Source organism: Cherax quadricarinatus, chromosome 54 (assembly GCF_038502225.1).
Source record: "Cherax quadricarinatus isolate ZL_2023a chromosome 54, ASM3850222v1, whole genome shotgun sequence".
Lineage (NCBI taxonomy): Eukaryota > Metazoa > Arthropoda > Malacostraca > Decapoda > Parastacidae > Cherax > Cherax quadricarinatus.
In genome coordinates this window covers 21,595,331-21,621,990 of record NC_091345.1, presented here as the reverse complement: position 1 = coordinate 21,621,990, position 26,660 = coordinate 21,595,331, and the positions used below count along the sequence as shown (strand labels likewise).

The 26,660-nt window shown below is 41.0% G+C and overlaps 1 protein-coding gene across 1 annotated transcript in view; it reads right to left on the bottom strand.

Annotated features, from left to right (window-relative positions):
• Window positions 1-257: 257 nt before the first annotated feature.
• LOC128699060 (uncharacterized) overlaps window positions 258-26,660 on the bottom strand; it is a 184,726-nt gene continuing 158,323 nt past the window's right edge. Inside the window, exon 5 of the mRNA XM_070096528.1 lies at window positions 258-288. Within this exon, the coding sequence (XP_069952629.1) occupies window positions 258-288 (31 nt within the window). The remainder of the gene's footprint in view (window positions 289-26,660) is intronic.

Below are 26,660 nucleotides of genomic sequence, written 5' to 3'. Positions count from 1 at the left end.
ACACCACTACACACGTACACAAGTAGGACCGTAGCCCTGTACACCACTACACACGTACACAAGTAGGACCGTAGCCCTGTACACCACTACACACGTACACAAGTAGGACCGTAGGCCTGTACACCACTACACACGTACACGATAAATAATTTATTGCATTTTAAGTTGATTTACCTGCATTGATATCAAGTCCATATAATAATAATAATAATAATAATAATAATAATAATAATAATAATAATAATAATGATGATGACTTACCTTATATCATAGGGGAGGGTGTCACATCTGTAAGAGAAAATAATACGGTAAATATACACTTCTGGTTAATATATACTTCTGGTTAATATATACTTCTGGTTAATATATACTTCTGGTTAATATATACTTCTGGTTAATATATACTTCTGGTTAATATATACTTCTGGTTAATATACACTTCTGGTTAATATATACTGCTAGGTAATATACACAGCTGGGTAATATACACTGCTGGGTAATATACACTGCTGGGTAATATACACTGCTGGGTAATATACACTGCTGGGTAATATACACTGCTGGGTAATATACACTGCTGGGTAATATACACTGCTGGGTAATATACACTGCTGGGTAATATACACTGCTGGGTAATATACACAGCTGGGTAATATACACTGCTGGGCAATATACACTGCTGGGTAATATACACAGCTGGGTAATATACACTGCTGGGTAATATACACTGCTGGGTAATATACACTGCTGGGTAATATACACTGCTGGGTAATATACACTGCTGGGTAATATACACTGCTGGGTAATATACACTGCTGGGTAATATACACTTCTGGTTAATATACACTGCTGGGTAATATACACTGCTGGGTAATATACACTGCTGGGTAATATACACTGCTGGGTAATATACACTGCTGGGTAATATACACTGCTGGGTAATATACACTGCTGGGTAATATACACTGCTGGGTAATATACACTGCTGGGTAATATACACTGCTGGGTAATATACACTGCTGGGTAATATACACTGCTGGGTAACACTGCTGGGTAATATACACTTCTGGTTAATATACACTGCTATACAATGCTGGGTAATATACACTGCTGGGTAATATACACTGCTGGGTAATATACACTGCTGGGTAATATACACTGCTGGGGAATATACACTGCTGGGTAATATACACTTCTGGTTAATATACACTGCTGGGTAATATACACAGCTGGGTAACAAACACAGCTAGGTAATATACACTGCTGGGTAATATACACAGCTGGGTAATATACACTGCTAGGTAATATACACTGCTGGGTAATATACACTGCTGGGTAATATACACTGCTGGGTAATATACACTGCTGGGTAATATACACTGCTGGGTAATATACACAGCTGGGTAATATACACTGCTGGGTAATATACACTGCTGGGTAATATACACTGCTGGGTAATATACACTGCTGGGTAATATACACTGCTGGGTAATATACACTGCAGCTGGGTAATATACACTGCTGGGTAATATACACTGCTGGGTAATATACACTGCTGGGTAATATACACTGCTGGGTAATATACACTGCTGGGTAATATACACTGCTGGGTAATATACACAGCTGGGTAATATACACTGCTGGGTAATATACACTGCTGGGTAATATACACTGCTGGGTAATATACACTTCTGGTTAATATACACTGCTGGGTAATATACACTGCTGGGTAATATACACTGCTGGGTAATATACACTGCTGGGTAATATACACTGCTGGGTAATATACACTGCTGGGTAATATACACAGCTGGGTAATATACACTACTGGGTAATATACACTTCTGGGTAATATACACTGCTGGGTAATATACACTGCTGGGTAATATACACTGCTGGGTAATGTACACTGCTGGGTAATATACACTGCTGGGTAATATACACTGCTGGGTAATATACACTGCTGGGTAATATACACTGATGGGTAATATACACAGCTGGGTAATATACACAGCTGGGTAATATACACTGCTGGGTAATATACACTGCTGGGTAATATACACTGCTGGGTAATATACACTGCTGGGTAATATACACTGCTGGGTAATATACACTGCTGGGTAATATACACTGCTGGGTAATATACACTGCTGGGTAATATACACTGCTGGGTAATATACACTGCTGGGTAATATACACTGCTGGGTAATATACACTGCTGGGTAATATACACTGCTGGGTAATATACACTGCTGGGTAATATACACTGCTGGGTAATATACACTGCTGGGTAATATACACTGCTGGGTAATATACACTGCTGGGTAATATACACTGCTGGGTAATATACACTGCTGGGTAATATACACTGCTGGGTAATATACACTGCTGGGTAATATACACTGCTGGGTAATATACACTGCTGGGTAATATACACTGCTGGGTAATATACACTGCTGGGTAATATACACAGCTGGGTAATATACACTGCTGGGTAATATACACTGCTGGGTAATATACACTGCTGGGTAATATACACTGCTGGGTAATATACACTGCTGGGTAATATACACTGCTGGGTAATATACACTGCTGGGTAATATACACTGCTGGGTAATATACACTGCTGGGTAATATACACAGCTGGGTAATATACACTGCAGGGTAATATACACAGCTGGGTAATATACACTGCTGGGTAATATACACTGCTGGGTAATATACACTGCTGGGTAATATACACTGCTGGGTAATATACACTGCTGGGTAATATACACTGCTGGGTAACAAACACAGCTGGGTAATATACACTGCTGGGTAATATACACTGCTGGGTAATATACACTGCTGGGTAATATACACTGCTGGGTAATATACACTGCTGGGTAATATACACTGCTGGGTAATATGCACTGCTGGGTAATATACACTGCTGGGTAATATACACAGCTGGGTAATATACACTGCAGGGTAATATACACAGCTGGGTAATATACACTGCTGGGTAATATACACTGCTGGGTAATATACACTGCTGGGTAATATACACTGCTGGGTAATATACACTGCTGGGTAATATACACTGTTTTTCAGTGCGTTGATAATAAGGGAGACTTCGTTTGGGTTAGTCGGAGCTAGGAACAGTGTGTTCGGGTAGTTGCCAGTGAGGTAGTCATTTGGTGGGGTATCTGAGCTTGGGATATTATTGGCAAGGTTTTGACCTACAGTGGAGAAGAAATCATTGAGTCTGTTGGTGGGAGTTGGGGTTCATCTGATTTTGCTAATTTTATTTCGCTATGTCGTGATATCTTTTTTGTTCCCAGAATTTCTGATAGGGTCTTCCAGGTCTTTTTTATATCACCTCGTAAGTTGGATAATCTGTTCTCATAATACAATATTTTTGCCCTTCTTATCAGGCTGGTTAGGATTGACGAGTAACGTTTTGTTTGGTCTCTGGTTATGTGACCCATTCTGTACTGTTTTTCATATCGGTGTTTTGTATTTATGGATTTGAGAATGCTGGGTGTTAGCCAGGGACTGTTCAGTCTCTTAGCTGTCATCTGTTTAGTTTTTTTAGGGCAGTGCTTGTTATAAAGGTATTGGGTCTTTTATAGAAAATTATTAAAACATTCGTCAATATCTGTATAGATTTCTAGCTCAGTGTGCTAGTCAATGTTTGTTACTGCTGTTGTGAAGTTATTAATGGCTGCCTCATTGTGAAGTCTGAAGGTGACTTTAGTAGTGTCTTGGGGTATTTTACCAAGAGTTGTTATGAGGAAAGTAGGGTAGTGGTCTGTGGTATTATCTGTAATTATGCCTGATTTTAAAGGGGATATGGTGTTGGTCCAGATGTGGTCAAGTAGGGAAACACTAGTCTCTGTAACTCTTGTAGGTTTTGTTACTGTTGGTAGCAACATGCAGTTACTCATTGTGTTTGTGAATTCAGTAACGTGTGGGTCCTGGTCTTGCAGGAGATTTATATTGAAGTCACCTGAGAGTAGTAAGTGATCTTTGTTCATGCGTGCATCAGTTATCATACTTCCTAGGTTTTGACTAAATTGGCTAATGTTTGATTGTGGAATTCTGTAGATGTTTATCACTGTGAGAGGTTTTTGTAGGTATTTGGATTTGAATTTAGCTATTATATATTCCCCATGTTCATCCCTTGTGCAAGTATTAGTGATACATTCTAGTTGGTCTGAGTAGTATATAGCTGTGCCACCCCCTTGTTGGTCTGGCCTACAGTTGTGTATGGCTGTGTAACCAGGAATGGCATAGACATTTGTAGTATTAGGCTTTAGCCAGGTTTCAGTTAGTGTAATAATGGACATATTGGCATGCAAGGAATTTAGTAATGCTAGGAGGTCATCATAATGCTTGCTTAAAGATCTGATATTGTAGTTAAAGATAGTTATGTTGTTGTTGGCTCTGAGAAGTGCCTTTGATTGTTCTGCTGTGTAGTAATTAGAGTAACTGTTTGAATCATTTAAGTCATTAAATAAGAGGTTGGTATCAGGATCAATGCTTGTAATCATAAGATTTGTAGTGAATCTATAGTTAGAATTAAGTAAAAAATAAAGTAAATATTCTAAAGCTAAAGAAAATAGCACCTGAATTATTTAACAAATGTAAAAAAATAATGAGCTAAGGTAGTTTTTTAAAGCTAAAATAAAGGAGACAATATAAAAGGGACTAAAATAATTTGTGGTGAACAAATAAAGTGATGATCAAATAATGGAGCTTGGGAATATGATAGTAGGCAGTACTTTAAAGGTAATTCTTTAAAGTTAGAATTAAAATATAAAATTATAATATAAAAGGGACTAATATATAAGTTGTGGTGAACAATAAAGTGGTAATCAAATAAATGAGCTTTGGAGTATAATGGCAAAATAGTGAACTTATTAACTTTAGCACCTGAGAATAGCACCTTGATTAGTTTAACAATTGCAAATATATGATCTAAGGTAGTTATATAGAGCTAAAATAAAGGACAAAAAATATATAAGGGACTACAATTGAGTAATGGTAAACAAGTTAAATGGATAGATAGTCACTATGAAATAATATTGGTTTAGGAGTAAGATCTGATTTGTAATATTAAATAAGTTGAGCAGTTTATTGCACAATAAAAAGTAAAAAAAAAATGAGGTAGTTGGTACTAGCTAGCAAAAGATAGTATTGGTACTTGCAAAAAAGTAATTGGAATATACACTAATTGCACACACAATAAAAAGTGACTAAAAAAACAAGTAGTGGTAAACAAAATTAAATGGACAGGTAAGAACAATGAATAATGGTAATGTCTTGGTTATAATATGATAGTAAGATGGTAGACAGGTACAAAGGATAATATAAAGGTTGGAGTTGAATATGCAAACTTGAAAATTTGGCAACAAAATGTTATGGGAAGCAAAAAATAATGTTTAATGTACAAAAGTAAAATTGACTGGTAGTAAATATGGTGTTTAATAAAATTTTAGTAAGTAATAATGATTACAAAAAAAGTGAAAAAGTAATTTTTATTTCATTCAATATTGCACTGGTAGTTATACTAGAGGTTATATGGCAGTACAAGGTAATTAAGAGTACTCTAAGATAGTAAATGTGGTATTAAAACAGGTAAAGGTAATTAGACAAGTAATGGTTATTAAATGTCAAAAATGTTAAGAGTAAATTGAAATTATAGTAAAAATGATAATTATTAATTTTAGTAGGTAATATCAAATGATAGTATTTAAAAAAATATGAGGTAGTAATATGGACAGAGAAAGTATCAATTCAGCTAATGTTTAAGCAAACAATAGTAAATAAGAAAATTACATAAGGTGACTTATGCTTACTAGTAAAATCACAAAAAGAGGTAGTTGATTATTTAAATACTAAGAGATTGTACAATGAAATTTGAACAATAATGGAGCAAAACATACACTACGCTACGTAGGCTTTTAAGTTGGACATTGTTTAGTTATTCTCTGTAAGATTAGTATCCCTGAGAAATCGTGATAGATCATTCTCGTTCGTGATTGTGTACAGTTGACCTACATTTGTTTTCCTAACAAGAATTTTCCCATCCCGTGTGAAGCATTGGTGTATTGTGTCGTTATTCTCCCGCTTAAGTTTTCTGACTCGATACAGGAGGTTCTGACGTTTTTTGGTAAGACACTCGTTTATGTATACCTCTTTCTTTACTTTAATAGATGCAATAATTAAGTCTTTTTTTCCTGTCATGTGAGTGGAATCTAAGCATAACACTTTTTCTACCATGGGATCCTAGTAACCTGGCTTCTTTTATTTCAGACTCTGGTACAATAACACTTGTTTGGTCCTTTATGATCTGCAGAGTAATTTCTTTACTGTTTGTTTGGTTCATATCACTGGGAAAAAGTGGACTGTTAACTATTACTGCGTCCGATAGTTTATCTTGTTCAGTTTTATCTTCTTGGAGAGCAAAGTAGTCACTGAACTAGTTATCTAAGTTGTTCTTCCATTCTTTTACTGCTTCTTCAACCTTTGTATTAAGAGATATTATTTGTTGGGTATGGCTATCTATGACTGTTTGGATGGTCTTGCCACAGTTTGTCATTCCTGGTGTTGATAACTTTTGTTCAAGACTGAGGATTTTGTTCTCGAGTTGTGTTATCCTGGTGTCTTGTTTTGTTAGCGTCTCTCGAAGATTCATATTTTCAATAACTAAGTTGGAGATGCATGACTTTAGGGTATCTGGATCGTTGGTCATACCTTAGAGACTACTTGGTAGGTTGAATCCGGGGAAGAGAGGGGAGGATGGGCTGGTGGCAGCCATGTTTGTTGTTATTGTTGTGGTGTCGCCTTGAGTGGTGGTGAGTGGGGTGGTAGCTGGGCCGGCGTCCTCCTGGCTACACTTGTTGAATAGTTGATTTTTCGGCGTTTTCTTGCTGGCCTTGGTGGTGTTTCCTCTTAGATTGCGCCTCATAATACTACAGGAATTGTTGTAGTTAAGAAGAAGTTGTAGTTATACAAAGTTTAGGGTTACATTGTTCGGCTGGGTAATATACACTGCTGGGTAATATACACTGCTGGGTAATATACACTGCTGGGTAATATACACTGCTGGGTAATATACACTGCTGGGTAATATACACTGCTGGGTAATATACACTGCTGGTTAATATACACTGCTGGGTAATATACACTGCTGGGTAATATACACTGCTGGGTAATATACACAGCTGGGTAATATACACTGCTGGGTAATATACACTGCTGGGTAATATACACTGCAGGGTAATATACACAGCTGGGTAATATACACTGCTGGGTAATATACACTGCTGGGTAATATACACTGCTGGGTAATATACACTGCTGGGTAATATACACAGCTGGGTAATATACACTGCTGGGTAATATACACAATATACACTGCTGGGTAATATACACTGCTGGGTAATATACACTGCTGGGGTAATATACACTGCTGGGTAATATACACTGCTGGGTAATATACACTGCTGGGTACACTGCTGGGTAATATACACTGCTGGGTAATATACACAGCTGGGTAATATACACTGCTGGGTAATATACACTGCTGGGTAATATACACAGCTGGGTAATATACACTGCTGGGTAATATACACCGCTGGGTAATATACACTGCTGGGTAATATACACTGCTGGGTAATATACACTGCTGGGTAATATACACTGCTGGGTAATATACACTGCTGGGTAATATACACTGCTGGGTAATATACACTGCTGGGTAATATACACTGCTGGGTAATATACCCTGCTGGGTAATATACCCTGCTGGGTAATATACACTGCTGGGAAATATACACTGCTGGGTAATATACACTGCTGGGTAATATACACTGCTGGGAAATATACACTGCTGGGTAATATACACTGCTGGGTAATATACACTGCTGGGTAATATACACTGCTGGGTAATATACACTGCTGGGTAATATACACTGCTGGGTAATATACAATCTTGATCTCATTGTAAATTTTGTACTCATATCTCTGTGTTAATAGACTAGTGATCAACCAGGCTGTGGTACGTACGTTGGACTCTGTCAGGCTAGTACCAACACTCTGGTTGATCAGGTTATTAACCAGAGGCCTGGTCTAGGACTAGTCATGTCTTGACATGACACCTCTCTCACTGTCACTGTACCAGTCATGTCTTGTATTACACCTCTCTCACTGTCACTGTACCAGTCATGTCTTTACATGACACCTCTCTCACTGTCACTGTACCAGTCATGTCTTGTACCTGACACCTCTCTCACTGTCACTGTACCAGTCATGTCTTGTATGACACCTCTCTCACTGTCACTGTACCAGTCATGTCTTGTACCTGACACCTCTCTCACTGTCACTGTACCAGTCATGTCTTGTACCTGACACCTCTCTCACTGTCACTGTACCAGTCATGTCTTGTACCTGACACCTCTCTTACTGTCACTGTACCAGTCATGTCTTGTATGACACCTCTCTCACTGTCACTGTACCAGTCATGTCTTGTACCTGACACCTTTCTCACTGTCACTGTACCAGTCATGTCTTGTATGACACCTCTCTCACTGTCACATGTCTTGTATGACACCTCTCTCACTGTACCAGTCTTGTCTTGTATGACACCTCTCTCACTGTCACTGTACCAGTCATGTCTTGTATGACACCTCTCTCACTGTCACTGTACCAGTCATGTCTTGTACCTGACACCTTTCTCACTGTCACTGTACCAGTCATGTCTTGTATGACACCTCTCTCACTGTCACTGTACCAGTCATGTCTTGTACCTGACACCTCTCTCACTGTCACTGTACCAGTCATGTCTTGTACCTGACACCTCTCTCACTGTCACTGTACCAGTCATGTCTTGTACCTGACACCTCTCTCACTGTCACTGTACCAGTCATGTCTTGTATGACACCTCTCTCACTGTCACTGTACCAGTCATGTCTTGTACCTGACACCTCTCTCACTGTCACTGTACCAGTCATGTCTTGTATGACACCTCTCTCACTGTCACCGTACCAGTCATGTCTTGTATGACACCTCTCTCACTGTCACTGTACCAGTCATGTCTTGTACCTGACACCTCTCTCACTGTCACTGTACCAGTCATGTCTTGTACCTGACACCTTTCTCACTGTCACTGTACCAGTCATGTCTTGTATGACACCTCTCTCACTGTCACTGTACCAGTCATGTCTTGTATGACACCTCTCTCACTGTCACTGTACCAGTCATGTCTTGTACCTGACACCTCTCTCACTGTCACTGTACCAGTCATGTCACTGTACCAGTCATGTCTTGTATGACACCTCTCTCACTGTCACTGTACCAGTCATGTCTTGTACCTGACACCTCTCTCACTGTCACTGTACCAGTCATACCAGTCTTCTTGTACACCTGACACCTCTCTCACTGTCACTGTACCAGTCATGTCTTGTATGACACCTCTCTCACTGTCACCGTACCAGTCATGTCTTGTATGACACCTCTCTCACTGTCACTGTACCAGTCATGTCTTGTACCTGACACCTCTCTCACTGTCACTGTACCAGTCATGTCTTGTATGACACCTCTCTCACTGTCACCGTACCAGTCATGTCTTGTATGACACCTCTCTCACTGTCACTGTACCAGTCATGTCTTGTACCTGACACCTCTCTCACTGTCACTGTACCAGTCATGTCTTTACATGACACCTCTCTCACTGTCACTGTACCAGTCATGTCTTGTACCTGACACCTCTCTCACTGTCACTGTACCAGTCATGTCTTGTATGACACCTCTCTCACTGTCACTGTACCAGTCATGTCTTGTACCTGACACCTCTCTCACTATCACTGTACCAGTCATGTCTTGTACCTGACACCTCTTTGGCAAGTTACAGTGTCCAGAGCCTTCTTGAAGTCCAGGAAAATGCAGTCAACCCAGCGCTGCCTTTCCTGTTTATTTCCACAACTAACACAGCTCCAGCATGTTTATTATAAAGGATTTCCCGTCCTTGAAAACCCTGTTTGTCTTCCTCGACAGATCCTTTCTCTAAATCCTCCACTCGCCATCCTTTATAATCTTCTCTTCGTCAGCTATATATCTGAAAGTAATTTTTAATTGGCCAGTCTAGCCTAAGAATTCATCTACTACATTTATATAAATTTCTGGCAATAATTTTTGTATATGTAATCACATGTTGATGCTGGTACAATGTATATACTCTCAGTATGACAGATGTTTATCTTTCCGTGTATATCTAACAGTATGCCAGTAATAATGGTAGAATTGCCGACAAAATGGACACAGATGCAACTAATGTGACGTTTTATTGTGGCAACGTTTCGCTCTCCAGGAGTTTTGTCAAGCCGTTACGAACATTAGCAGGACACAGAGGGTACGGTGCCCCGTGGCCTGGTGGCTAAAGCTCTCGCGAGTGTCTGGGTGCGATTCCCAACGAGGGTAGAAACAGTGGACACGTTTCTTTACACTGGTTGTCTATGTTCTCCATCAGTAAAATGGGTACCTGGGTGTTAGTGGACTGGTGTGGGTCGCATCCTGGGACAAAACTGACCTAATTTGTCCGAAATGCTCTGCATAAAAAGCGGCTTTCTATATAGTATATCACTGAGGTCAGCTAGTCCTGTATACCGTGTACATGTACTTGTAGAAATAAAGATATTATTATGTATAGTTACCACGTGAGGCGAAAGAGTAGGCCTACTGACCCAAGTGTTAGGTAGTAGTAGTAGTAACAGTAGTAGTAGTATGAGTGGAGGCAACTCTAGGTTGATATGTGATGGCAGGGTTTGTCTTAGAGTAGAATTTTGGCTAATACCTCCGAAATGACGACGCTACATTTATTTTGTTTAATGGTGTCTCAAATGGCGATTATAAATGAATCAGGACATTTACGTTTGCGGAAGTTTGCTTCTTTGATCACCAGCCTGCATCACTGACTCTTATAAGATGGTTAGAGGAGTTTCTGTGCTGTACATATGCGTTGCTCAAGTTGTAACTTCGACATGCATTGATATGTTCATTGAGACTTGTTTGTAGGATACGTGCTGTTTCACCGACGTATCCCTTGTCACAGCCTCCGCCAGGGATTGTGTAAACACCTGAACTGACTGGTTCAAGGTCCTCGCATCAGGTCTTTGACAGCCAAGTTGCCTTGAATGTCTCCAAAGTATTTACACAAGCCAACAAGTTACCATCACAACCAGTACATCCATCCAAGACCTGACCCGAACCAAAGTGAAGGACCTTGAACCAGTCAATGCAAGTGTTTACAAAATTCCTGGAGGAGGCTGTCACAACGTATACGTCGGTGAAATAACACGTAACCTACCAACACGTCTCAGTGAATATATCAGTGCATGTCGAAACTACAACTTGAACAACGCATGTGTACGGCACAGAAACTCCTCAACCATCTTATGAGATTCAGTGACGCCGCCTAGTGATCAAAGAAGCAAGCTTCCGCAGATGTAAATGTCCTCAGTCATCTTTAATCGCCATTTCAGACACATCTGCAGAGGTGCAACACGTGTTGCATCACCTGCAACACGTGTGTATGTGCAACCAAACCCGTCTTGTCTACCTCCGTCCACCTGTCTACCTCCCTACTTATCTGTTTACCTCGGTCCACCTGTCTACCTCTCTACTTATTTGTCCACCTGTCTACCACCCTACTTATTCGTCCACTTGTCTACCTTCCTACTTATCCGTCCACCTGTCTACCTGCCTACTTATCCGTCCACCTGTCTACCTGCTTACTTATCCGTCCACCTGTCTACCTCCTTGTTTATGTCTACCCCTGTCCTCGTCTGAATCTGCCTCCACACCTACATCCTAGCCACCTCCATTAACACAACCATTCTGACTTCCCTCCACAGGTCCCTCCATACATCCCTCCACAGGTCCCTCCATACATCCCTCCACACCTCTTCCTAACACTAAAATCAGTTCATGGAAGTACAGAAAAAGAGTGGGAAAGAGAAGGGAAGGAACAGAGGAGAAAGAGTGAAAAACAACAGAATGAGAGAGAGAGAGAGAGAGAGAGAGAGAGAGAGAGAGAGAGAGAGAGAGAGAGAGACTATCTAGCCGGAGGAAATCTCCTTGTGATTGAATTTTGTCAAAGCCATGACAGCTAACAGTGACTTAACGAGAGGGAGAGAGGAGGGAAGGGAGAGGTGGAAAAGGGAAGAAGAGAAGGGAGGGCATAAGAGAGGATAAAGAAGGGGAAAGAGAGAAGAGAAACATACTTTCTCAAGTATATCAGCGAGACACAAACCTTCTCTTTACTCTCTTTATAATAACCTTTTACTTTTATTGTGATTATTATTATTATTATTATTATTATTATTATTATTAGTGTTATTATTATTATTATTATTATTATTATTATTATTATTATTATTAGTGTTATTATTATTATTATTATTATTATTATTATTAGTGTTATTATTATTATTGTTAATATCATTATTATTATTATTACTGTTATTATTAGTGTTATTATTATTGTTATTAGTATTATTATTATTATTACTGTTATTATTAGTGTTATTATTATTATTGTTATTAGTATTATTAGTGTTATTATTATTAATATTATTACTGTTAATATTATTATTACTACTATTATTAATATTATTATTATTATTATTATTATTATTATTATTATTATTATTACTATTATTACTATTATTACTGTTATTATTATTACTGTTATTATTATTATTATTATTATTATTATTATTTTACTTTGGAAATATGTGTATTACTCTTTATTCTTCACATCATCACAGTTATCATTGTAATATTTATATAACATCATTGTTAACAATACTGGCAGTTAAAATTCAGATAATTGCCATTATAAACTCAATATACTGTATACACTAGTTATTATACACTCAGTATACTGTATACACTAGTTATTATACACTCAGTATACTGTATACACTAGTCATTATACACTCGGTACACTGTATACACTAGTCATTATACACTCGGTACACTGTATACACTAGTCATTATACACTCGGTACACTGTATACACTAGTTATTATAAACTCAGTATACTGTATACACTAGTTATTATACACTCGGTACACTGTATACACTAGTCATTATACACTCGGTACACTGTATACACTAGTTATTATACACTCGGTACACTGTATACACTAGTTATTATAAACTCAGTATACTGTATACACTAGTTATTATACACTCGGTACACTGTATACACTAGTTATTATACACTCGGTACACTGTATACACTAGTTATTATAAACTCAGTATACTGTATACACTAGTTATTATACACTCGGTACACTGTATACACTAGTCATTATACACTCGGTACACTGTATACACTAGTTATTATACACTCGGTACACTGTATACACTAGTTATTATACACTCGGTACACTGTATACACTAGTCATTATACACTCGGTACACTGTATACACTAGTCATTATACACTCGGTACACTGTATACACTAGTCATTATACACTCGGTACACTGTATACACTAGTCATTATACACTCGGTACACTGTATACACTAGTCATTATACACTCGGTACACTGTATACACTAGTCATTATACACTCGGTACACTGTATACACTAGTTATTATACACTCGGTACACTGTATACACTAGTTATTATACACTCGGTACACTGTATACACTAGTCATTATACACTCGGTACACTGTATACACTAGTCATTATACACTCGGTACACTGTATACACTAGTCATTATACACTCGGTACACTGTATACACTAGTCATTATACACTCAGTACACTGTATACACTAGTCATTATACACTCGGTACACTGTATACACTAGTCATTATACACTCAGTACACTGTATACACTAGTCATTATACACTCGGTACACTGTATACACTAGTTATTATACACTCGGTACACTGTATACACTAGTTATTATACACTCGGTACACTGTATACACTAGTCATTATACACTCGGTACACTGTATACACTAGTCATTATACACTCGGTACACTGTATACACTAGTCCTTATACACTCGGTACACTGTATACACTAGTCATTATACACTCAGTACACTGTATACACTAGTCATTATACACTCAGTACACTGTATACACTAGTCATTATACACTCGGTACACTGTATACACTAGTCATTATACACTCGGTACACTGTATACACTAGTCATTATACACTCGGTACACTGTATACACTAGTTATTATACACTCGGTACACTGTATACACTAGTCATTATACACTCGGTACACTGTATACACTAGTCATTATACATTCAGTATGCTGTACGCATTGCTCAGTATATTTACTTTAGTAGTTAGTGAGCCACACAGTGACATACACTCACACTAGTGACAGCGAGTGTACTATACACTCTGACATACACTAGTGACAGTGAGTGTACTATACACTCTGACATACACTAGTGACAGTGAGTGTTCTATACACTCTGACATACACTAGCACTAGTGACAGTGAGTGTGCTATACACTCTGACATACACTCACACTAGTGACAGCGAGTGTACTATACACTCTGACATACACTCACACTAGTGACAGCGAGTGTACTATACACTCTGACATACACTAGTGACAGTGAGTGTACTATACACTCTGACATACACTCACACTAGTGACAGTGAGTGTTTACCTGGAGTTTACCTGGAGAGAGTTCCGGGGGTCAACGCCCCCGCGGCCCGGTCTGTGACCAGGCCTCCTGGTCATACACTCTGACATACACTCACACTAGTGACAGTGAGTGTACTATACACTCTGACATACACTCACATAGTGACAGTGAGTGTACTATACACTCCGACATACACTCACATAGTGACAGTGAGTGTACTATACACTCTGACATACACTCACACTAGTGACAGTGAGTGTACTATACACTCTGACATACACTCACATAGTGACTGTGAGTGTACTATACACTCTGACATACACTCACACTAGTGACAGTGAGTGTACTATACACTCTGACATACACTCACACTAGTGACAGTGAGTGTACTATACACTCTGACATACACTCACACTAGTGACAGTGAGTGTACTATACACTCTGACATACACTCACACTAGTGACAGTGAGTGTACTATACACTCTGACATACACTCACACTAGTGACAGTGAGTGTTCTATACACTCTGACATACACTCACACTAGTGACAGTGAGTGTACTATACACTCTGACATACACTCACACTAGTGACAGTGAGTGTACTATACACTCTGACATACACTAGCACTAGTGACAGTGAGTGTTCTATACACTCTGACATACACTCACACTAGTGAGTGAGTGTACTATACACTCTGACATACACTCACACTAGTGACAGTGAGTGTACTATACACTCTGACATACACTAGCACTAGTGACAGCTAGTGACTTAGCACTGGTGACTTAGGAGAGTGTATCAAGTGTTCTGACTGACTTGACTGAGTCAGAATATGAGTGTAAGGAGTCGGGATGTCTATATAAAGTGTTGGCTTAGAAAGACACGTAAGCAAACACTATGACATATTTATTAGAAAACGTTTCGGTCCTGGGACCTTGATCACTTCTAACATACATATACATATATAGGCGGAGAGTGAGGTGTGAGTGACGCACGTGACCTGAGGAATGTCATGTTGTGATGAGGACGGGTAGACGATGAAATCATGTGACTCCTGTGTTGTTGGGATGGTGCTGCTTAAGTATCATGTATGCCAATGTTTTTGAAATTTTGTAGTTTCCAGTGTTGCGTTCTATAGTGTCGGTGACGGCGATTAGTGAGGCTTCTAGGCACCGTCGGCGTCTGAGGTCTGGTTCGGTGAGAACGGTGAGAATGAGTGTTCGCATCGCTATTGGGCCGTGCGGACGTGCTGTGCAGTAGCTCCTGATTGAGTTGGCTTTTGTGCAGTGGTGACGTGTACTTAGCTCTGTGAAGACCTGTTTGCGCGCTCTCTACGAATTGAAGCAAGATGCCCTCCATTGAGCAACTTTACCAACAGCTTAAGGAAGAATTGAGGATGGCGAAGGTGGAGATTCGGCGACTGACCGAGGAAAACAAGAAGATTGGTAGTAGTCCTCCTGTTTTGAGTCCTCAGGTCAAGAAGGGAAACTGGTCAGTGGCTGGGCAGCAGGGAACGAAGTTGACGATCAAGAAGACGAATGGAAAGGTAGAAACGATGAAGAAGAAAGAGACTGCCGTGGAAACTGTTGTGGAAACATCTAATACATTCTCAGTGCTACCCAACGAATGTGAGTCAACTACTGGGAACATCACGATGAACGACACCAAGGAAGGTAAGAATATTGTTGTTGTTGGGGATAGCCAAGTTAGGGATATGGATAGGGCGTTCTGCTTGAAGGACAGGAGTAGGAGACAGAGAGTTTGCTTTCCTGGGGTTGGGATGGAGGATATTGTTAGCCGTCTGGATGACATCATGAGAGGTAATGGGAGCAATCCTATTATCTGTCTCAGTGCTGGAGGCAACGATGTTGGCAGACGTAAGAGTGAAGACCTGATTAGCAGGTATAGGTCAGCAATAGAAATAATTAGGAGTAAGGGTGGGAACCCTGTCATATGTGGTATTTTGCCAAGGAGAGAAGTTGGAAATGAATGGTTGTCCAGGGCAATTGGTGTCAATTGCTGGCTGGACAAATACTATAAGGAAAATACGGTAACATTCATTGACAACTGGGACCTCTTCTATGGCAGGAATGACATGTATGCCAGGGATGGGGTTCACTTATCTAGGTCTGGGATGGTAGCACTGGCAACTGCAGTGGAGGGAGCAGTTAGGACTTTAAACTAGGAATAGTTAGTGGTATGGGTTTTGGCAGGAAAACAGTGAAGTCCCAGTGTAGTAATATTACGAGTTCTAGGGGAACTAGTAATAAGCAGAACGAGGTAGATATTGAAAGGCAGGGACTTTGGGTGATAAGGACAGTAATAGGTTTAGTAGAAAAATAGAAATGAGCAGGAAGGGTAAAGAGAAAGGAGAGTCTTTCAATGTTTATTATGCTAATTGCCGAAGTGCTAGGAATAAGATGGACGAGTTGAGATTAGTTGCTAGTGCAGGTAACATTGATGTATTTGCCTTAACTGAGACGTGGTTTAATTCAAAAAGTCGGGACATGCCTGCGGAATGTCATATTCAGGGTTTTAAATTGTTCCAAGTAGATAGAAGTATCGAGAAGGGGGGTGGGGTGGCATTGTATGTCCGAGATCGCTTGAACTGTTGCATAAAAACGGGTATTAAGTCTGAAGTAACATATACAGAGTCTGTTTGGATAGAATTTTCAGAGGGGCATGAAAAACTGATTTTAGGAGTGATATACCGTGCCCCAAACTTAGATAGGGACCAAGGGAGACTACTATGGGAGGAAATTGTTAAGGCCACAAGGCACGATAATGTAGTAATTCTAGGAGACTTTAACTTTAGTCATATAGATTGGAATTTCTTGACTGGGAATTTAGAATCATACGACTTCTTAGAAGTAGTTCAGGATTGTTTTTTGAAGCAGTTTGTGACAGAACCTACAAGGGGAAATAACCTGCTTGACTTAGTTATGGCAAACAATGAATCCCTTGTTAATAATTTAGAAATTTCAGAGGAACTGGGTGCTAGCGACCACAAATCAATTACATTTAGCATTGAATGGAAGTACGATAGTAGCGATAACTCAGTAACAGTCCCAGATTTTCGCTTAGCAGATTACGATGGGCTTAGAGAACACTTATCATCTGTTGACTGGGGTAACGAAGTGAGCTATCAATATGAGTTTTCTGAACACTATACATGCTGCTTAAAGAACGTTTATCCCTGATAAAGAAATTAGATCAAATAGAAATGACCCAAAATGGATGAAAAATAGGCTCAAATATCTACTAGGGCATAGGAAAGGAATTTATAGGCGTATCAAAAGAGGTGAGGGTCATCTTATGAATCAGTATATTGACATTAAGAGGGACATTAAAAAAGGGGATAAGAAAAGCTAAAAGGGACTATGAAATTAAAGTTGCTAGGGATTCTAAAACTAACCCAAAAAGTTTTTTCCAGGTATATAGAACAAAAGTCAGAGATAAGATAGGTCCCCTTAAAAATAACTATGGGCACCTTACTGACAAAGAGAATGAAATGTGCTCGATTTTTAATAATTATTTTCTCTCAGTTTTTACACAGGAAGACACTAACAATATTCCAGTAATTAATTTTTATAGTGGGCCAGAAGAAGATAAATTATGTAACATCACAGTCACTAGTGAAATGGTTGTGAAGCAGATAGACAGACTGAAGCAAAATAAGTAGCCGGGTCCTGATGAGGTTTTTTCAAGGGTTCTTAAGGAATGCAAAATGGAACTCTGTGAACCATTAACTAATATTTTTAATTTATCTCTTCAAACAGGTGTAGTGTCTGATATGTGGAAGATGGCTAATGTAATTCCTATTTTTAAAAAAGGGGACAAGTCGTTACCGTCAAATTACCGCCCAATAAGCCTGACCTCAATTGTAGGCAAATTACTAGAGTCAATTATAGCTGAGATTATAAGAAGCCATATCGATAAGCATAGCTTGATTAATGATACTCAGCATGGATTCACAAGAGGCCGGTCTTGTCTAACTAATTTATTAACTTTCTTCAGTAAAGCTTTTGAGGCTGTTGACCACGATAAAGAATTTGATATTATTTACTTAGATTTTAGTAAGGCTTTTGATAGAGTTCCGCACCATAGACTGTTAAAGAAAGTGGCAGCTCATGGCATTGGGGGAAAAGTGCTCTCGTGGATCGAGTCATGGCTCACTGACAGGAAGCAGAGAGTGTCCATAAATGGGGTTAAATCCGAGTGGGGATCTGTAACAAGTGGCGTTCCACAGGGATCAGTCTTGGGCCCGTTGTTGTTTATAATATATATCAATGATCTTGATGAGGGAATTACTAGTGATATGAGCAAATTCGCCGATGACATAAAGATAGGTAGGAAAATTGATTCAAACGTAGATGTTATGGAACTTCAGGAGGATTTAAACAAACTATTCTTGGTCAGAAAAGTGGCAGATGCAGTTCAATGTAGATAAATGCAAGGTTCTGAAGCTTGGGAGTGCCCATAACCCTAGCACTTATAAGTTAAATGATGTAGAACTTAGCCATACAGATTGCGAAAAGGACTTGGGGGTTATGGTGAGCAGCAACCTTAAACCAAGACAGCAATGCCTAAGCGTACGTAATAAGGCAAATAGATTACTGGGATTTATATCAAGAAGTGTAAGCAACAGAAGTCCAGAGGTCATACTGCAGCTTTATACATCATTAGTGAGGCCTCACCTAGATTATGCAGCTCAGTTCTGGTCTCCATATTACAGAATGGACATAAATTCGTTAGAAAACATTCAGCGTAGGATGACTAAATTAATACATAGCATTAGAAATCTTCCTTATGAAGAAAGATTGAAGACTCTTAAGTTACATTCACTTGTTAGACGAAGAATGAGGGGAGACCTGATCGAAGTGTATAAGTGGAAGATAGGTATTAATAAAGGGGATATTAATAAGGTCTTGAGGATGTCTCTCCAAGAGAGAACCCGCAGTAATGGATTTAAATTAGATAAGTTTAGATTTAGAAAGGACATAGGAAAGTATTGGTTTGGAAATAGGGTAGCTGAAGAGTGGAACAGTCTACCTAGTTGGGTTATTGAGGCTGGGACTTTGGGTAGTTTCAAATTTATGTTGGATAAGTACATGAGTGGGAGGGGTTGGATTTGAGTGGGACTTTCACATCAGAGCTTATTTCTTGGGCGGCATTGAAAATTGGGTTGGGCAAATGTTTTGTTAGTGGGATGAATTGTAAAGGACCTGCCTAGTATGGGCCAACAGGCCTCCTGCAGTGTTCCTCCTTTCTTATGTTCTTATGAGTTGTGCCTCATTCCAGTTCATCAAATGCCCGGTGGAATCTCTGTGGAGGACACAGGCGTACCTTACATCGTCTTTGTTAGAGGCATTTCGATGCTCATTCAGGCGGACTGCAAGATCTCTGCCTGTTTCGCCTACATATTTCTTGGGACAGAACCCACAGGGGATAGTGTAGACGCCTGCTGTAGAAGCTAGAGGTGTGGGGCTGCGTTTCGTAGTGAGGTCTTTGATAGATGATGTGTTTATGGTGGAAACGTTGATGTTACTCATAGCAAGTGCCCGGCGAGTATTCGTGGCAACATCACCACATGGGAGCACTATGAACTGCTTAGGGGGCTGTTCCATGGGCGGTTTGTTGAGGATAGCTTGTGCCTTGAGTCTGCAATCTCTGATGAAGAAAGATGGGAACTGAAGACGTGTGAAGGCTTGTGTTATGTAAGTGCATTCTACTTCTAGAAAAACAAGGGCTGGAGATGCGAAGAGCTCTCAAGAAGAAGCCAATGAGGACTCCTCTCTTAGTGCGGGTGTCTTGGTGTGAATAAAAGTGTATAAGATCGTCCTTGTTGGTAGGTTTTCTATACACTTTGAAGAGAAGTTTGTCACTGTCGGGAGATCTGCACAGGAGAACGTCGAGGAAAGGAAGTTTGCCATCGTTTTCGAGTTCAAGTGTAAACTTTATTGATGGTTCAACTGCTTGATCTTGTTGAGAAGGGCCTGGATATTGAGACGTCTCGGATAGAAAATCAATATATCATCAACGTATCTTAGCCAGGTAACGGTGTTGGGAAAGAGGGTGCTGAATTTCTCTGTCTCCAGGTTTTCCATGAAGAGGTTGGCAAGCACAGCGCTGAGCGGGCTGCCCATTGCCATCCCAAAGCACTGTTTGTAACAGTTGTCCTGATACTTGAAGAAGTTGAAATTAACACAAAGTTCCACAAAGAATGTTGATTGCAGCGTCAGTAGGAACGTTGGTAAAGACGGCTGTGACATAACACAAGCCTTTACACGTCTTCAGTTCCCATCTTTCTTCATCCGAGATTGCAGACTCAAGGCACAAGCTATCCTCAACAACCCGCCCATGGAACAGCCCCCTAAGCAGTTCATAGTACTCCCATGTGGTGATGTTGCCACGAATACTCGCCGGGCACTTGCTATGAGTAACATCAACGTTTCCACCATAAACACATCATCTATCAAAGACCTCTCTACGAAACGCAGCCCCACACCTCTAGCTTCTACAGCAGGCGTCTACACTATCCCTTGTGGGTTCTGTCCCAAGAAATATGTAGGCGAAACAGGCAGAGATCTTGCAGTCCGCCTGAATGAGCATCGAAATGCCTCTAACAGAGACGATGTAAGGTACGCCTGTGTCCTCCACAGAGACTCCACGGGACATTTGATGAACTGGAATGAGGCACAACTCGTTCTCACCGAACCAGACCTCAGACGCCGACGGTGCCTAGAAGCCTCACTAATCGCCGTCACCGACACTATAGAACGCAACACTGGAAACTACAAAATTTCAAAAACATTGGCATACATGATACTTAAGCAGCACCAACCCAACAACACAGGAGTCACATGATTTCATCGTCTACCCGTCCTCATCACAACATGACATTCCTCAGGTCACGTATGTTAGAAGTGATCAAGGTCCCAGGACCGAAACGTTTTCTAATAAATATGTCATAGTGTTTGCTTACGTGTCTTTCTAAACCAACTTGTCGGTATTTATTACCAAGGTTTATACCATATAAAGTGTTGTTATCTTTAATGTTCGTAGGTCTCAAGTACTTGGATAACCGGGAAAACTTTTTTCTCCTTATCCAAGTACTTAGCGTACATCAATGTTACTCCTAGTGTTACCCCCCTCAAGGAAGGTTCCTTGATGTTGGTGAGGGGCTCTTGATTTAGGGAATTGGATCTGTGCTCCAGTTCCCCGAATTAAGCCTGAATGCCTTCCACATATCCCCCCCCCCAGGCGCTGTATAATCCTCCGGGTTTAGCGCTTCCCCCTTGATTATAATAATAATAATCCTAGTGTTACCCCTCCCTCCCTCCCTCTCTCTCTCTCTCTCTCTCTCTCTCTCTCTCTCTCTCTGTCTTTTTTTTACACAGGGTTTGACAAGGTTAGGTTAAGGATCTCTATCTGTCTGTCTGTCTGACATATATTGCACTAAAAGCTTTACTTTTATATGCTACTTTACACAAAGGAATGACTCTTGCTCTGTTCTAACTCCTGGATACCGTCTCCTCTTTGGTACACACACTGTACGTAGGTCATCAACCATTCCCAAACCTTCTTACAACCTGCTCTCAGTCTTGTCATATTCCTGGCCACACCTGCTAGTCTTCTCGCTCTCAACCTTCTTATTACCTTACGTAAATCGCTTCTTACTTTCAACCTCCAGGTGGAGTAATTTAATCCAGGTACGGCAGCCTCGACGGTACAGTAATAGTGCACTCTTTCTCACCTTATTTGATAGTGAAGCACCGGGAATAAGGTTAGAAGCACCGGGAATAAGGTTAGAAGCACCAGGAGTAAATAAAGTTAGAAATAACTGAAATAAATAAGGTCACAAGCACTGGGAATTCCATTGTTGGAAGACAAGATAAACAAAGGAGACATGATAAGCAGAGACATGTTCATCACACTAGACATGATAATCACAGATATGGTCAACAGAGTAGACATGATAATCACAGATATGGTCAACAGAGTAGACATGATAATCACAGATATGGTCAACAGAGTAGAGATGATAATCACAGAGTAGACATGATAATCACACATGTACATCAGTAAACACACAAACACACACAACAAACATGCATGAGTCATGATACTGAAGAAAACAGTCATGTGAGTGTAAGAGAAGGGGCCAGGAGCCAAGTCTCAACCCCCCCCCACACACGATTTTTCTTTCAGTATCCAGAAGTTACTGAACTAACGACAGCAGAAAGTTAGTGACTCTCACAACAAACCTTCTCTTAGTAACTATAAACGGATATTAAAAATTCCCCCGAAATTATTATCACACAAACCCTGCCAGGATCTGGATGTGTACTTTACCCTGCCAGGATCTGGATGTGTACTTTACCCTGCCAGGATCTGGATGTGTACTTTACCCTGCCAGGATCTGGATGTGTACTTTACCCTGCCAGGATCTGGATGTGTACTTTACCCTGCCAGGATCTGGATGTGTACTTTACCCTGCCAGGATCTGGATGTGTATTTTACCCTGCCAGGATCTGGATGTGTACTTTACCCTGCCAGGATCTGGATGTGTACTTTACCCTGCCAGGATCTGGATGTGTACTTTACCCTGCCAGGATCTGGATGTGTACTTTACCCTGCCAGGATCTGGATGTGTACTTTACCCTGCCAGGATCTGGATGTGTACTTTACCCTGCCAGGATCTGGATGTGTACTTTACCCTGCCAGGATCTGGATGTGTACTTTACCCTGCCAGGATCTGGATGTGTACTTTACCCTGCCAGGATCTGGATGTGTATTTTACCCTGCCAGGATCTGGATGTGTACTTTACCCTGCCAGGATCTGGATGTGTACTTTACCCTGCCAGGATCTGGATGTGTACTTTACCCTGCCAGGATCTGGATGTGTATTTTACCCTGCCAGGATCTGGATGTGTACTTTACCCTGCCAGGATCTGGATGTGTACTTTACCCTGCCAGGATCTGGATGTGTACTTTACCCTGCCAGGATCTGGATGTGTATTTTACCCTGCCAGGATCTGGATGTGTACTTTACCCTGCCAGGATCTGGATGTGTACTTTACCCTGCCAGGATCTGGATGTGTACTTTACCCTGCCAGGATCTGGATGTGTATTTTACCCTGCCAGGATCTGGATGTGTACTTTACCCTGCCAGGATCTGGATGTGTACTTTACCCTGCCAGGATCTGGATGTGTACTTTACCCTGCCAGGATCTGGATGTGTATTTTACCCTGCCAGGATCTGGATGTGTATTTTACCCTGCCAGTATCTGGATGTGTACTTTACCCTGCCAGGATCTGGATGTGTACTTTACCCTGCCAGGATCTGGATGTGTACTTTACCCTGCCAGGATCTAGATGTGTACTTTACCCTGCCAGGATCTGGATGTGTACTTTACCCTGCCAGGATCTGGATATGTACTTTATCCTGCCAGGATCTGGATGTGTACTCTGTCAGTATCTGGATATGTACTCTACCCTGTCAGTATCTGGATGTGTACTTTACCCTGCCAGGATCTGGATGTGTACTTTACCCTGTAAGTATCTGGATGTGTACTGTACCTGCCAGGATCTGGATGTGTACTCTGCCAGTATCTGGATGTGTACTCTACCCTGTAAGTATCTGGATGTGTACTCTGTCAGTATCTGGATATGTAATCTACCCTGCCAGTATCTGGATATGTACTCTACCCTGTCAGTATCTGGATGTGCACTCTACCCTGTCAGTATCTGGATGTGTACTCTACCCTGTCAGTATCTGGATGTGTACTCTACTCTGTCAGTAGCTGGATGTGTACTCTGCCCTGTCAGTATCTGGATGTTTACTCTGTCCTGCCAGTATCTGGATGTGTACTCTTCCCTGCCAGTATCTAGATATGTACTCTACCCTGTCAGTATCTGGATGTGTACTCTACTCTGCCAGTAGCTGGATGTGTACCCTACCCTGTCAGTATCTGGATATGTACTCTACTCGGCCAGTAGCTGGATGTGTACTCTACCCTGTCAGTATCTGGATGTGTACTCTGCCCTGCCAGTATCTGGATGTGTACTCTTCCCTGCCAGTATCTGGATATGTACTCTACTCTGCCAGTAGCTGGATGTGTACTCTACCGTGTCAGTATCTGGATGTGTTCTCTCCCCGGCCAGTATCTGGAGATGTCAAGTGTAGTTACCTAGGTATTTAAAGAAGTTACAGCTCCTGAACCCAATGTTCCTTCACAGAGCTGGTCCACATCGTCAGTGTCTCAGAGCATCGTGAATACTGTGATCATGTCCTCTCTTAGTATTTTGTATGTTGTGGTCGTGTCCCCCTCTGAGTTTTCTCTATGGTGATACGACATTCGTGTCACGAGAATGGCTGGTGGCCACCAAATGTATGTACGTTATCAACTGTGTGTGGTAGAGAATGTTAGGGCTCCATGATGGTGCTTCATGCTCGAACACTGGTGGTAGGAATGTTGTCTCTTTTCCAAAGGTCTTGGGAGGGTATACTCACACTTACCAAGGCAACAAATGCTACACATGTTATCAGAGTGATGAGCATCTCAGCCAGTTGTCTTCTCAGTTACCATGATAACACCAGTTTGTTCGTCCCTGTTCCCATGTTCACGGTCTTGTATTTTAGAAGCAACCAATAACCTCTTGAGTTTCTGTCTCGATGTGGGTTGTTACTGAGCACGGAGACGAAACTTTAGACGATGTTACGGTCACTTCTAGACCATTATCACGTGACTTGATAATGGTTTGCAACGAGACTTGTCCCAGAGTTAAGGGGCATGTCCTACGATGAGAGGTTAAGGGAAATTAACCTGACGACACTGGAAGGAGGGACGGGGGAGGGACATGATAACAACATATAAAATACTAAGAGGAATCGACAAGGTGGACAGGGACAGGATATTTCAGAGATGGGACACACCAATAAGGGGTCACAGTTGGAAGTATTTCTTCAGTCACAGAGTGGTCAAAAGGTGGTATAGTCTGGAAATGGAGGTGGTGGAGGCAGGATCCATACATAGCTTTAAGAAGAGGTATGATCAGGCTCACGGAGCAAGGAGTGATCTAGTAGCGACCAGTGAAGAGGCGGGGTCAGGACCTATGAATCGACCCCTGCAACCACAATTAGGTGAGTAAACACACACACACTATTATAAATCAAAGTGGCCTGCTGCTCACTTACATCCGCGCCACTTACTGTCACTTATTTTGAACATGTGGCAAATACTTACTCTGAGTCATCTCTGCTTCTCTTCCTCACCACCACAGCTTTGGCTTTGTTCGCCTCAAGAAGCTTGAAGGTGTCGGATCTGGTTCTCCTATGATTCCTGAGGATTTCGGCCGAGCGATTTTTCGAGGGACGATACAGAATGCCCGCACCGTCCATTTTTTCCACAGTACCGTCCAGCGGAGAATCTGGACAAGGATAGGAGCCGATATCTATGCTAGAGGACGAGTTAGATCCAGTAGGCGACGGAATGTAGAACCGAGACCGAGAATTGATCATAGATCCAGGACTGGAGAGGTTCTTGTTCTTGTGAGAGTCTTTACTCATTGACTTAGGCGAAGGACTCGACTTAGTGGAGGAAGGAGACCTAGAGGACCACTCGAAGGAGAACCTGTTGCAATCGTGGGTTTTGGTGGTGGGTGAAGGACTGTGGTGAAGCGGGAGGTTCAATGTTCTCCGCTTCTTGGACTCTGACGAAGGTGAAGGTTTGCGTGAGTGATGCGTGCTGGTCTCTGGAGAACAAGGCGGAGACATCTTGGAGGGTGAGCGTAATCCTTGGAAGTTGAAGACGCGGCTCAGCATAACCATTGCCGGACTCTTGGGACCAGACGAACCTGAGTTTCTCAAGGGAGAATTAATAGGTTCACTCTTGGCTGAATCGGGACCGTTGTCAGAACAGCGTCCAGGGCTGAGGCGAGGGGAGGAGAAGGACCGGTGAACAGGAAGCC